At 40.5% G+C, this 14849-nt stretch overlaps 1 protein-coding gene across 7 annotated transcripts in view; it reads right to left on the bottom strand.

Moving 5' to 3' along the window:
- The window catches only part of SNTG1 (syntrophin gamma 1), a 479377-nt gene that overhangs the window by 205650 nt on the left and 258878 nt on the right, over positions 1-14849 (bottom strand). For 5 of the 7 annotated variants that reach the window (XM_060286992.1, XM_060286996.1, XM_060286991.1 and 2 more), the window contains one exon: positions 3269-3322. In XM_060286992.1, the coding sequence (XP_060142975.1) occupies positions 3269-3322 (54 nt within the window). Of the gene's footprint in view, positions 1-3268; positions 3323-6009; positions 6068-14386; positions 14590-14849 lie in introns of all 7 variants that reach the window. The other 2 variants (XM_060286995.1, XM_060286994.1) reach the window with 2 other exon arrangements.

Raw genomic sequence — 14849 nt, 5'->3', positions numbered from 1 at the left:
CTAGTTGCAAGTGATATGTAGTTCCTTATCCCGTACCATCTTGTAGTAGCAGTGCACTAATGCTGTTTCACACAAGATGTTTCAAACTGCGTTTTACCCTTTCCTTTGCCTGCTGGGATGGGGTCTTACCTGGCCTCCTCCTTAGCTAAATTCCAGCCACTTTTCAAGCACTTGTACAAAACTTGTATCTCCTTGCAATCTTCAGAGACCGTTCCATCTAAAGATGAGTCCTTAACATTTGGAACTCAGGGCTTTCATTGAATAAATACATTCACCTAACAGTTAGTCGTGTATTTAGGCATGACATGTAGTGACTTCCATGACATTTAGTTACATGTCACATCATCTGACTTCACCTTATATGCTGTTATCTAAAGAAAATCTTCATAAGTTATGACTCTTTTCATTTTTAAGGATTATTAATCTATAGGACCTAGTACAGTCTTTTATTCATACTGGGATTTTCAGTATTTGTTGAATGAAACATAGTCACAGATTATATGTTATTATATGAGACTAGATTATAAGTGTGCATGAATTATTAAACTGTTAAATATGTTATAGAGAAATATGTATTTTCATACTCAACACCTAGATGTGATCCTATTTTAAAGAATGTGGATATGAAAGTGAACAATGAGGAAAACCCACACTAAAGATAGAATATTGGTTTACTGGAACACATAGGTTTTTGGGTTTTTTTTGCGGTACACGGGCCTCTCACTGCTGTGGCCTCTCCCGTTGCGGAGCACAGGCTCCGGACACGTAGGCTCAGCAGCTGTGGCCCAGCCGCTCGGCGGCATGTGGGATCTTCCCGGACTGGGGCACGAACCCGTGTCCCCTGCCTCGGCAGGCAGACTCTCAACCACTGCGCCACCAGGGAAGCCCTTGACGACACTTTTAAAGGTGGAGAAGTCAGTACTTTTGCCTGGGTATGCACACACTTTTTCTTCTACAATGTGGGTTTTGCATTTGTCCTGATTGTATTCTCTCTCTTCATTTTTGTTTCTTGTCATACTTTTGAATCCCAATTACTTTAAAATAATTACAACATTTTCTTTTTAAGAGAAGAATTTTTTAAACAATAAATAACCCTCCTTTAAAAAAAAAAGTCCGTATTAGATAATTAAGATGTTTAAATGAAACTTATCTAGCCACACTTCTATTCCTTCACAAAGAAGAGACTTCTTGGCATCTGCGTGGTAATATTCTATCTGGATCTGTCTGATGGACGTGGATATCAAATTTTCATCCTTAGTAGTTTATTATCAGTCAAGAGAAAGTCAAGAGAAAACAAGTTTCATTTAATGTATCTTTGATATAATTTTCAGCAATGTAGTACTTAAGAAAGAGGCCCAAAATTAGACTCAGGCATTCCAAGCTATACATGATGGTTTTGCTTTTACCTAATTCATTAAATGTCACTCAGCATTCTCATAAAACCTCTCCATTTGCTCATCTGCAAAGTGGCAGAGTTAAGCTAAATTGTCTTTACGGTGCAGGTCCACTTAAACGTTCTAAGACTGTCAATTTCTGGCAAACCCTTTGATTTCGGTCCATCTTCAGGGCGATTCGATCATCCTCAGGGCACCATAGAGTCCTGCATCACTTCCGGTCCAGCCAGCATGTGTCAGACACGCGGGAACTGCTCTGACAGTTCTGAGGTCTGCTCCACGCTGGCAGCGTTGAAATGGTGAGATCCTCAAGGGATCATTGCCGGAGAGCAAAGAACATCTATTACAGAAGTAAGGGTAAGAGGACCTCAACGGCATCACCATTATAAAAAACAGCTGAACCTTGGACAGAATTTGATGTATGTTTCAAATCAATGAATCAAAACATTTTGTGTAAGAAACGGTCTGGGAAATCAATCTTATACAGCCTCTCACGTCCAAGGTGAACCATGTGTTAGAAACATTGGCCACTGTCCAGTCTCTACCACATGCGTCTCCGACGTGTGTCACGTTGTCTCATTCACACAAATATCCATTCAGATTGATGGGTGCTTTACCACCCAAAACGTAAGACAAAACTTTAAAAGAAACTGTAGGTTTACTACATTCATACAAAATGACCAGTATGATAACACGTACTGTATTTACAACCAGAAATGACACACTTAAAATTTATGCTTCTAAGTGTAAGCTCGGAAAACAGTAATTTTTTTTTTTAAGTATGAACCTTTGAAAGGGGCTGAATTAAAAGATGAATAAATTACACATTCTGACCTTATAATATTCAGGGTAGCATGTGAGAGAGGTTTGTAAACAAATAGCTATAATATAATTTGAAAAGTGCTAGCATGTATAAAGGATTTTTAAAAGTATTACCATACTTAAACTTTGAAAATAAAAAAATTAAAAATAAGCATTGAAGGAATGAAAGTAATTTATTATTTTTTCTGAACAACCTAAAATTGAACCTACTGTGACAAATATTTTTTTTAAAAAGATATTTTTGCAAGAAATATAATACATGACATTTCACTAAAAGAACAATTTTGACAAATGTTAATACTGAGGATTTTTTAAACTTTATTATAGGTAATCTAGTTATGGCTGTTTCTTTCTTGGGTTATTTATACATACTAAACTATTTTAAACCTTTTAAGCAAATATGAAATATTTTAACATATGAATATTTGCATTTTGCCTGAAGAGTGAAAAGACAATGCTTTGAGTGTTGCATGGAAAGATAATCTTTCTTCCTAAAATAGAAGAGCTGCATTCCTGGAGCCCCAACTCCATGCACTGTTGACTGCACACTTGAATGGATGGCCTTTAACATCCTTCAAGAGCAATGAATGCATCACTTCCGCTCACACCGAATGTGATGACAGCTCTACAGAGAGTCGCCATACATCAATACTTAATACTGAAATACTTAAAGAGTATGGGAATCATAAAATCAAAGTCTTTTAGTGTTGAAAGGGACCTTAGATGTCTTCTAATTTATAACCATTTATGTGAAAAGAATTAGTTCCAGCTCTTTCACTAGCTGAAGCCTTCAGCGTATAGTTTGTGGGGAGAGACAATTCAGTCCAATGAAACATGCGTCAGTCCTCTTGAAGGAAGACTGAAATCCCGGGGCTTCCCCAGGCCTGTGAGGCCTTTCCAGTCTTGCAGAGACAGCTCGTGCTCTGGAAACACTGTGGGCCCATCACCCGTCCCTCTGTGGAAAGCCATTTTCCACGTAAATACGTAAGGGAGGGCCCAGCGTTCCCTATCACCTGTTTCCCCTCATCAAAAACGGAAGGCATGCGACCTACCTCCTCACAGGTAGTCCTGAAATCCATGTGCTGCGGCACCGCAGAGGATGTCGTCTGAAAAGACAGAGAAAGGCCATCAAGCACAGCATCGAGGGGCAGAGAGGAGGACGTAACGAAGTACAGTAAATTAGGCAGCGGAGCCGGCAGGCCAACTGTTTACAGCCACCTGTAAGGACAAGAGCTCCCAGGGGACAATGAAGAGCCGGCAGGAGGAGATGAAACGTCTTCAGCTCCAGCTTCTGTGAAGAATAACCCTACGGCCATGGTTCCGCGGGCCGGGGATGTGCATTTCCAGGCCCCGCTCCCTCCCCTCAGCATCCGGATGGGACCCAGGGCGGGATCAGCCTGCCGCTCAGGGGCTGGCTCATCCCTGCATCCCCTGTGAAACCCCACTTGGCAACTGGGGAAGAAACTTCAAAAGGAGTAATTAAAAGTTGCCTTTCATGTGGTTATCTCTTGATAAAAGGTTGACTAATCTTTCTCCTTTTAATTAAAAAGCTACATGCATGAATAATTCTCTCCGGAACTTAAAATGTAATTCACAAACAGAGTGATCTAAGAAAGCAAGCTATTTATCAGGGTGAATAATATAAAGATAAATCAACGTATGAAGTACCTAATACAGATGCATTTCTAAATGATAGGCATAGACTTAAATGCACATAAATGCATATGTCTTGTTTGATTTTAAATGCTTTTGGAGAGTTTTGTTTTAATTATGTGATGAACTTAATAAAACTAAGGGTTGTCATAGAAAATTGACATCCTGTCAGTATAAAAATGCGGAGCCAAAATCTAACAGTTTAGGAGAATGAGACGCCCAAGTGGAATGAACGGTGAATTCCGAAATAGGAGACTTTATACACCTCAAACAACTGCTCCTCTCAGCTTTGGGGACAGTAAACTATCTTGTCCTCTTTGTCATTTTCTGTTGTGTGAGACTGAGGAACACTTGATCAAGGGTGAGTGGAATGGAGTATGTTGTCACTGGATTATTACTGTTGCCTTTGAAGGAAAAGAGATTGACCATTTTCGGTAGTAACTGAACAAGCCACATAATACACTGTTTTCCATAAATAAGTTGTGGGCTGTGAGCCTGCTCTGGTGTGACTGGAAAGCATACGGAGGCTGATTTTGGTAAAGTTAGGTAAGAACAAATCATCAGCAAATGAAAGGGCAATTTGATGCTGAAATTATAACCTGATGACGCGAACTATTTATTTAGTGTCCGTGAGAAATTTGCCATTAGTTTAACTATTTTTTTTCAAAATTGCTCTTAAGATTGTATTTGAAAGCAAATATCTACTTATCGCCAGCTCTGACATGAAGCTATTCCTTTTCTATAAAAGGAGGAGAATTTCAGTATTTATTGATTACATAAAAACACGGTGTGTCTAGAATCAATTTCCTGCTACTAAACGCAACCAGAGAAAACAGGCATGAAGGTATTTAACCACCATCTAAACTCAATCTCTATTTGAGTAGGGGGTGTACCCATGCCTTCTACCATTTTTAATACATCTTCCTTGTTTTCTTAATTTTCCATTGGCTTTCATGAAAATATCTGGTAATAATATCAGGTATTTATTCAGAAAAAGAATTAATGTAATATGCAAAGCAATTTAATTATTAGGTAACATAAATTTCATAGCTATCATAAAACTGTTTTCAGTGATTATAAATTTAAAAACTGGAATAAAAGTTGTATTTTATACGTTTAAAAATTTCTGAGACCTTTTCTGTACAAAGGTTTACGTTAGAGTGGTTTTAGATTTACAGAAATATTGTGAAAATAGCACAGAGGGTTCCCACATTCCCCACATGCCTTTCCCTCTATTATTCACATCTTACATTTATGCACACCACGCCTTAGCGTGGCATATGGCGTGTAACGCTGTCACGGCTAATGAACCAGGACTGTGATCTTGCTGTTAAGGCCCTACTTCTTTGAAGTTTCCGTGTTTTCACCCCCCAGTGTCCTCTGTAGTTTCCAGGATCCCATCCCAGACGCCACATTCTATTTCATCACCGTGTCTCATCACGCTTCTCTTAGCTATGACCATTTCTCAGACTTTCCCTTTTTTTAATGACTTTGGCAGTTTTGAGGATTATTGGTAATTGGTAGAATGTTCTTCCGTTGGGATTATTCTGACGTTTTTCTCATGACTGTAGTGGGGTCATGGGTTCTGGAGAGGAAGACCAGAGATAAATGCCACTTGACCACCTCACGTCAGAGAATCACAGTCAGCACGCCTTATCCCTGCCGCTGAGGCTGACCTTGATGGGCTGGCTGAGATGACGTTTATCAGGTTTCTCACCATAAGTTCCTCTCGGTCCCACTCTCCACACTGCACTCTCTAGAGACAAGTCACTATAAACAGCCCACGCTTAAAGGGTGGGGAGTTGTGCTCCTCCTCCTTGAGGGTTGAGTATCTACAGGGATTATTTGGAATTGCTCTAGACAGGAGATGCATCTATTCTTCTCCATTTATTTATTTATCCAATCATTTACTTAGGACCTCTCAGCTGGCAGAGCAAGGAATATATGTGCATATGATAACCCGTGTTGGAATGCATGCATTCATAAAGATTTCCATGCATAAGCATCTGTATCTTTGTTAAGCTAACCATGAGCTCTTAGTGATGTTGCGTCTCTAACACATGACTACATGGACCTTCCTAACTTCTCCCCTTGTCTGTCTGTAGATTCCCACTCCCGCAGGGACCCACCGTTCACTTACCTAGTTGTTCAGCCCCAGCGTACAGGGACAGCCACACAGGAACTGTTAACACATATCCCTGTGGGAAACAATTTTATCCACTAGAGCACAGTTTATTTTGCCTTTAATACTACAAGCTGCACTCATTTCCAAAATGATGAGTGTGAACCCCTTTTCTCCCCCATTTCAGTGAGATTATTTCAGACCTTGTATTACAGTAGATTCTTTGCCATAATAGGGTCTCCTGATCCCCTAAGAAGTTTTTAAAAATTTTCACACATCAAGTTGACTCTGCGCTTTAAATTTCCATGGGATTTGACAAGTGCACAGTGTCATGCACCCACCACTACAGTATCACACAGATCACTTCACAGACCTGAAGAATCCCCTGTGCTCCACCTCTGCAACCTTCCTTCCCTCCCTGTGAACACCTGGTCAACCAATGATCTTCTTACTGTCTCTACAGCTGTGATTTTTCCAGAATGTCATATAATTGGCATCATACAGGACAGAGTCTTTTCAGACTGTCTTTTAAAATCTAGAAATATGCATTTAAGGTGTGTCCATGTAATTTCATGGCTCAATAGGTCATTTATTTTTATCAGGATAAAATTCCATTGTTAGGAAGCACCACAATTACACTTATCCAGTCAAAATTATGCTAACCCTCCACCTTAAACAGAACCATGACTAGCTGAGGTGCTTGCTGAGGGCAAAGGTAGTAGAAGGTAGTTTTCAATACCAGTTACAACATGTGTCCAGCTGGAGAAATGAGAACTGTAATTGTATGAGGATTTCTTCCTTATTTTATTATAGATATGATGATGAGAGTCTTTGTTCCTTCTTGTATCCTCTTACGATCTAACATTAAGTTTATTAATAATGTAGACTTTTACGTCACAGCATTCAAGTCACAGTACATCAAGGAGAGGAGTGAATGTCACTTCAGGACTTAGTGCTCCCTTCCGAGGAAATGATCGTGTTATTCTGGGTTGCATGCAGGGTACTTGTTTCATCTCCGTTGGAAGTAAGACTTTACCGTCCTTGTTGGAGGGTTAAGGAGAAGAGTGTGAATGTCAAGTTGACAAGGGTGAACTGTGATGGTTAGTTTTCATGTGCTGACCTGATTAGGCCAGTTATTCAACCCGGTACCAAGTAATCGAATCAAACACTAATGTAGGTACTTCGGTGAGGTGTTCTGTAGCTATGGCTAACATCTACAAACAGTTGACTTTAAGTAAATGAGATTATTCTCCATAATGTGGGGAGCAGTGGGCTCATGCCATCAGCTGAAAGGCCTTAAGAGCAAACTGGGACATGTCTCTGATGATGGAATTCTGCTTCAAGATGGGAGCACCAAGTCCCTCCCATCCTACAGACTCTGGACTTCCAGGCCCCGCGATGGTGGCAGCCAACTCTTTGAAATGAATCTCTTAACACATGTATGTAGATATATGGGTATCCGACTGGTTATGTTCATCTGGAGAATCCCAATTGATACAGTTGTGTATGCCACTGAGATCCTATGGTTTCATTAGGCAGTATTAGTGTGACAATAACTGAATGAAACAGCACGTTTCTAAGTATTTCTGAAAATACATTAAGTACAGCTAATCAGTACCAGCAAGCCCAATGACATAAGCTCCAGGATATACTTTACACTAGGTATTTCTAAGTTACGCAATAAGAACTATGAGAAAAGAACTTGATTTTTTGCAATTGGTTTATTAACAAGATAAATTAACTAATACCTTCATGGAAAATTACAAAGAATTTCTTTTTCCCCACAAAACAAAAAATGTCTTTTGTTTTTCCTAGGGGTACATTCATTGCAAAAAGTGAAGTTCTTTTCTCATAGTTCTTATTGCATAACTTAGAAATTTTAAAAACTGAAATTTTTAGGGCTTTCTCTATATGATTGTTTTTAAATAATTAATCTGTATTAAAATGTAAAGCAATAACAAATATACAATTCCAAAAGCTTTCATCTCTATATCCAAGGATAAGGAAAAATAGCTTACTGATTTATTAGTATTTAGTATAAGTCTTATCAGGGAAAAAATAAAACTTTTATGAAAATGAATTTCTTAAAATGATTCTTAGAAAACTTCATCACTTAAAATATGGAGATGAGAAAAGTAATGCATAAGTAGCTTGGGTGGATAAGGATAAAATTCACTTTAATGTTTACAGAATCACAATATATAAATGTGACCTATCACGTTCCTGATCAATTTAGAATCCCCTTGACCAGCTCAGGGAGAAGCCGCACAGCATGGAAAAGTCCAAGCCTAAGGAAACCTGTTTCTACCATTTTGACACATGTGACCCAAGGAACAGTGCCAGCCTGGTCCCTGAATAGTGAGAGTGGAGCTGGATATTCCCGAGTACCCTCAGAGTACCACTTACATGTCATGGATCTTCAGACCTGGCCTCTGTGCAAAGGTCTTGCCTCCTATGATTAAACCTAAGACTAAGAAGTTAACTGCAACTGTTGTTGTCAATCATGCTGAGAATAGCACCAGATCCTGTTGATTAAACCTCACCTTTATAACCAAAACCGGGAAAGCAGAGTTAGACAAACAGTCAGACTCATGCATGTGGAAATACTACTTCTCTCAAAATGCTTCATTTGGTATGAGGTTGATGAGATAAAGAGAACTTCTTTCCAAAGCCACAACACGTGGGGATCTGAGACCTGAGCAGGTAGTTAGTAAGACAGCACCGAAAGCATCAGTGCAAATACACGTGGATTTAAATTACTTAGATACTCTCCAGAATGCTTCAGTGAGTGTAAAAAAGTCTCTGTCACACTCTGCTTACTATGACAGTTCAGTTTACTGAATGGAAAAATGTTGTCTGTTTATAGAACTTGCCCTAGGCTAAATTATAAAATATGCAAAATTTACCTTTCATATTTTGGGGTATCCCAAAGTCAAACCCAGCCTATACCCTCTCTACACGCTTTCACATCTTCTCGTGATGCCTTGACCGATTGGAAATTGATTAACTGCCCCCCCCCCCAAAATAAAGTGGTTAAAGCAATAAGAGCAACAATGACACTTGCAGTCACTTGGGTTTGATTTTAGAGAACCTTCTGTATGTTCTGTGGTGGGTACCTTGGGGGCGAGTCTGTATGCATCGTTCCCCTTTCTATATTGGTTAAGAGAGTGCTTGGTTATTTTAAAAATGCCAACAAAATAGTGGCTTAAACAGGATGGCAGTTTGCTTCTGCCTCCTGTAAGGGCCAAGCCAAGCAGCTAAGAGGTGATTTCACAGGGTCTGAAACCCACCTGGCCGCCCTCAGCTCCTGTGGTCTGAGAGAGGTCAGCCTCTGCCCTCACGTCCAAATTCCTGGTAGGGCAGAGAATGGGAATTGAACACAGCACGTCCATCACATTTCATCCTTCTCATCACAGTGCCACACGCAGCAACACAAGGACAAGGAAAGCAGCCCTTCAGGGGCAGCCTGTGCGGAGCTGGCGTGGGTGTCCCAGGGGAGGGGCCGGCAGCTAGCCCCCAGCCCTCAGCTGAGAACTCCCCTGTCCCCGCTTGCTCTGTCCCCTTAGAAAGAGACCTCCTTTTAAGGCCGTTTTTTGCAGGCCTTGAGATTATGGAAGGCATTTTTTGCACTTTTTAGTGTATATATATATATATGTTTTTTTTCCCCTAAATGTTCTACCAGTTTTGGTCAGCTATGCTTACTCTGCTTGTGTGCAAAGTTGTCAAGAAGTTTTGGAATTTTCTGTCTCTCTCTGAGATTTTTTTTAAAATGAAACAACTCCAATCTCTTACTGATGTTTTGATAACTTACGGGGACTCTGAATATCTGCTCTGATTTTACAGCACTTGAATGTGTATTTAGGCAATTATGTCAGGTCCTTAAGTCATTTTTTTTTTTAATGCTAACTCATTTTCACCCAATCTATTTAGCTAGATTTTTATATTTCTGAGTGAATATTTATTTTTAATTATAGAGTTTTGATAATGCTCCACGAAAAAGAGAAGAAAGTATGTTTCAACACTTAATACTTAGAAAAAAAAGAAGGAATTCTGGAAATTTATGAATACCACTGCAAGCCTACCAAATCAGAAATGAAACAAACAGGATGTTGAAAGAGGCATATGTGCCAAAGGGAGCCCTCCAAAAATCTCTGGAATGCCTATTTTGCAAAAATTATCTCCTCCTCCAAATCCAGAAAATGGATAAAATACGTGAAATTATGTACAAAGTTGTAAAGCCTTGTCACTGTGCACAGAAATAAACCAGGAAAGGATATATAAGTGGGTGTCAATGTTCATGTGGCTACACACTCCATGTTTCTTCTTCCATTTTTCCCCGAAGTTTTGATTGATGAAGATGCTGGCTTCACAGTGCCTAGATTTTACTACTCCAGCACTTCAGCCACGCGCCTTTATATCAGACCTCTAGCTCATCCACCCTCTCTGTAGCCTCAGCTCCTGAATTCCGCAAGCGCCGGGTCCATTCCACGCGGACACATCCTATGCAGCTGGCTCAAGGGTCCTCCAAGCCCAGAGCTCTGCAAGGCCCCGTTTAAAGGCCACTGTCCTAGGTAATTGCTCTGGTCCCCGTGGCCCTTCGGGCCTGAAGTGTTCCAGGCAGAGGCCCTCACAGCGGGGCCAGAAAATCAAACCCCTTGTGCGCCTTATTGCAGTGACACTGTCCATCCACAGAGGCTTTGCAATCAGAACAGAAGATAAGCCACTGACCACACAAAATGCTAACAATACACCGAAGTCTAGTAATACAATTAAATAAATTGGAAAGTGCTGACACAATGTTGTTAGACATGGTTACTTATTAAGATCTTTTTCTATCACTCCAAAAATAACAACTCTGATATTCTAACTGAATGTTTAGATATTGAGGGGAAAATGTTTGATCACCATGTTATTTCAAAACAATTACCATATTTTTCTATAGTAAGAACAATACTTTCATCATCATGGTTTTAATATCCAGCCCTTGGTTTGAACAATAATGACAAATTTTAACAGACATGTGATTTATCTTTTCCCTTTTCAACCATTGACATAAATCCTGCTGTGAATTTAAAGAGGGAAATGGAACAATATTAATGGCTGCCGTTGAAAATTCAGGGACTGACATAAATTGGAAAAAATGTTCTATTATTTTTCGAAAATGGCAAAACTTAAAGAAAAGAAATCTTCACTCGTTAAGAGGCCTAGGAGAGCAGTTGAGTTATACTTCAGAGAGAGGCAGCTCAGAATTTACTGTGCAAAGGAATGGCCTTGGGATCCTGTTAGCGCATCCCTGGGGGAACGTGAAGCTCCCGAGAGACAGTCAAGGCCCTCTGGTTCTTGGACCACACTTATCAGCAAGGCTACAGATGAGGAATCTGGCCCAAGGAAATATATGGCTTTAGCATCAAAGAGAGAGGTCTAGAGCATCTAAAAGGTGGTCAAAATATGGTAGAAGAGCGCTGGCAACTTCCCTTTCACAGAGTCCTTCACCATCAAAATAGCTCTTCTCCTGACAAGCTATGTATTTTAACACTAATATGTAAAATCATGGTTCACAGCAGGGAACACGTGCACTCAGCTCCATTTTATAAGAAAGAATATTATTATTTATTACTACTATTAAAAGGTGCAAGATATAATGTTCAAAACATGGAACAATAATTGCATGATGGTAATAATGAAAATAAATCTCTCACATAATATTGAGCAGAGTTTGCTGTGCTATACAGTAGGTCCTTGTTGGTTATTCATTTTATTTTATTTTTGTGTGTGTGTGTGGGGGGGTGGTACGTGGGCCTCTCACTGCTGTGGCCTCTCCCATTGAGTGCGCAGGCTCAGCGGCCATGGCTCACGGGCCCAGCTGCTCCGCGGCATGCGGGATCTTCCAAGACCAGGGCACAAACCTGTGTCCCCTGCATCGGCAGGCGGACTCTCAACCACTGTGCCACCAGGGAAGCCTGGTTATTCATTTAAAACATAGCGGTGTGTACATGTCACAAACCGGTTCGTGATCAGACCTTTAAAGATTATCTCAATTTATGAATCCATCAAGTATCTAATCAGATTAACAGATAATAAAATGTTAAAAACAAGCATAGCCTTGACCATCATTTTCATCTAACCTCCTTGAATACTACTGAGGAAAGGGAGGTGCAGAAAAGTGGTATACGTTCTCTAGAATTCCTCAGTTTTGTGCCCAAATTTGAAATAGAACTCAATATTATTAAACCTACATGAGCTCTTTCTCCTATCGTGGCTTCAATATTTCTTGAAGCACAGCGTTAGGTTTGTGTGAAACAGGAGACACATGTCACATCCATAACTGGAAAGACAAAGTATAAACATAATATTTGAAAGGAAATGTTAACTTTGTAGTAAAGGGGGTCTAGGTTTGAATCCAGGCCACTCACTTGCTGTCTAAGTAACTGTCAAATTATTTAAGTTCCCTAAGGTTTGTTCATCCACTATAATCTCAGGTTGATGGTCTCCACCCTGCCCCGGGAGAATGGGGGAGTTCAGTCAGGATATATAAGAGGTAATTAGGGTGCCCACACACCGTGGATGTCCAGCAGTGTTGATGAGAATGACATATGTCTTACATAGTAACAAATACAAATCAGAATATGGTACGCTTCTGCTTAGACTGACTCCAAATGCCATAAACAGGAATGCGTCCCTGTCCACCAAGTGGCCGAGAAGATCCATGAACAAAGTGCAGCGCCTGAGCACTGCGTAATAAAGAACCTTAGCCCCGGGCTCCTGGCTCTCACCTCAGAAAGCAGAGCCCGACTCAAGAGCTTACAGGCTGGGCCACATCGTAAAGATGGCAGAATAGGAGTTTTCTAGCATCTTTCCCCCAAAGAACACCAAGTTTGAGAAACACCCATGGATGAGAGTTCCTCTGTGGAAGTCTGGGGGTCCAATGGAGAAGTTCCCAGCAAATCGCTGGAGGGAAAAAAAAAATCCAAGACATTGGAGAGGGTCAGAGGAAGTTTCCCTTTACCCAGGTCACGTCTCCCCTAAGAGAGGTGCTTTCCAGGATATCACCAACGTACCATAGTAATAATAAAACTGATAAGTACTTTTCTCCAAGAGAAAAAAAGAAAAAAGAAAAAAACAATGTGATCTGCCAGACGTTGATAGAAAACTGGATTAACCAAGTAGATGCTATGCAATCCAAGTGTCTGGGATTAAATATATGTAATTATATATAATATGTGTGTATATATATATATATAATTATATTAATATACATTGATATATGGTTGTGTAGTAGATATTTTGGAAATGATGTTGGGTTGCCTGGTATATATTCATCACTGTCAAGTTTGCTGCCCTATTTAGTGTGATGGGAAGAAACCCTGAAAGGCTGGGAGTGCTGATGGTATGTCTGTGTGGGATGTGTTGAGCGTTTCTGCGTGAATAGTAACACTAGTCAGTAATAGCTGTTGATTATCACATTCATTGAGATTTAGAATCATCATTAATTTATCCTAACAGCTCTTCTACACAAAGACTTATATTTCTAGGAAAGTTGTCTGGTTTTATTTTTTTTTAACATGACCATTCAGTGAATTAAATGAGTACAATACAGTCAGAAAAATCTGTAACACATTCATGTACAAAGAGAGAAAAAAGCTTCACGGTGGAAGAGGCAGAAGTAAGACAATGAAAGCCCAGAGGTTTAAACTGGGACCAAGGACTGACAAAAGCCAACAGGAAGAACTAGAAAAATACTTTGAAATAAGAGTTTTCATCTTTAATACTGAAGCTGTTTACCTTACAATTTGCTCCCTTGATGCTGGAAGATGTTGTAGAAAGCGTTTAGGGGGGAGAGGTTGACAGGCCCCCGGGCTTTTCCCACACATTTAAGTTAGAACACATTTGTTTTCATATTTCTTTTAGACATTTGTGTCGTATTTTAGACTGATTCACAGAATCACTCTGAGATTGGAAAACATTACCATCACGGATGCAAGATTAGCTCAAATCAAACTTTCCTGAAAAAAATTATCACACTGGGAGCAACAAGAGACACAGAGATGCAAAAACTGGAGCTAAGCCAGGGTTTTATCGTGTGATAACATGCAAAGCAAGCGGACTGGGGACCCCAGAAATGCCAGCGGGTTACAGCATGCAGACGCAGAAAGCGGGATGCATAGAGCAGTGTAAGGTCCAGCCCTGTCCAGGTGTCAACTGCACGCTGGCCAGTCCAGCAGGGGCAGAGCAGGCCCCGGAACGGAGAGTATGAATAGAGTAGAAAAGTGGGAAACCCAGAGCCACTGTCCAGCAGGGGCGACTCCACGGATCAAGGCGGTGAACTCAGATGAAGACCGAGCACAGAGTAGGGTGAAGGGCATGACTATTTGGGGAAATCTTGACAGTCACGTACCCAGGGAAGGAACTAGCTGACAGCTTCAGTTACGACAGCAGAGGTGAAAGGGAAACATTTCTGCAGTGGGAAAGAAGGCAGAACAGATCAAGTTCACGACGTGGCAGCTCCGTGGGGTGATGTGCCTGTGGATGGTGGCCGAGGAGGGTGGCGGGAAGGCACTTCTGAGGTCACGTAATGCCAGCACACGAAGCTCTTAAATACTGAGAGACAAAGGGTGTCCGACTGTGTGCAAATTCACGTGCAATGACAGGAAATACCAACGTCTGGCAGGAAAATGTTCTATTGTCGCACCTGATGGTTTGAACTTGAAAAAGTTAATCGAGGCTTAAAAAACATTTCTGTATCTGCATAGAAGTTGGTAATTTTTATAATTTACTGACTGAATTTGAAATCTGTGAAAAATAACATGGCATTAGCCCAACACTGCTGAAGTAAACCATCCTTTCTACACCTCCAGCAG

This window comes from Globicephala melas, chromosome 17, assembly GCF_963455315.2.
Source record: "Globicephala melas chromosome 17, mGloMel1.2, whole genome shotgun sequence".
NCBI classification, from domain to species: domain Eukaryota; kingdom Metazoa; phylum Chordata; class Mammalia; order Artiodactyla; family Delphinidae; genus Globicephala; species Globicephala melas.
This window is presented reverse-complemented; position numbering and strand designations above follow the sequence as displayed.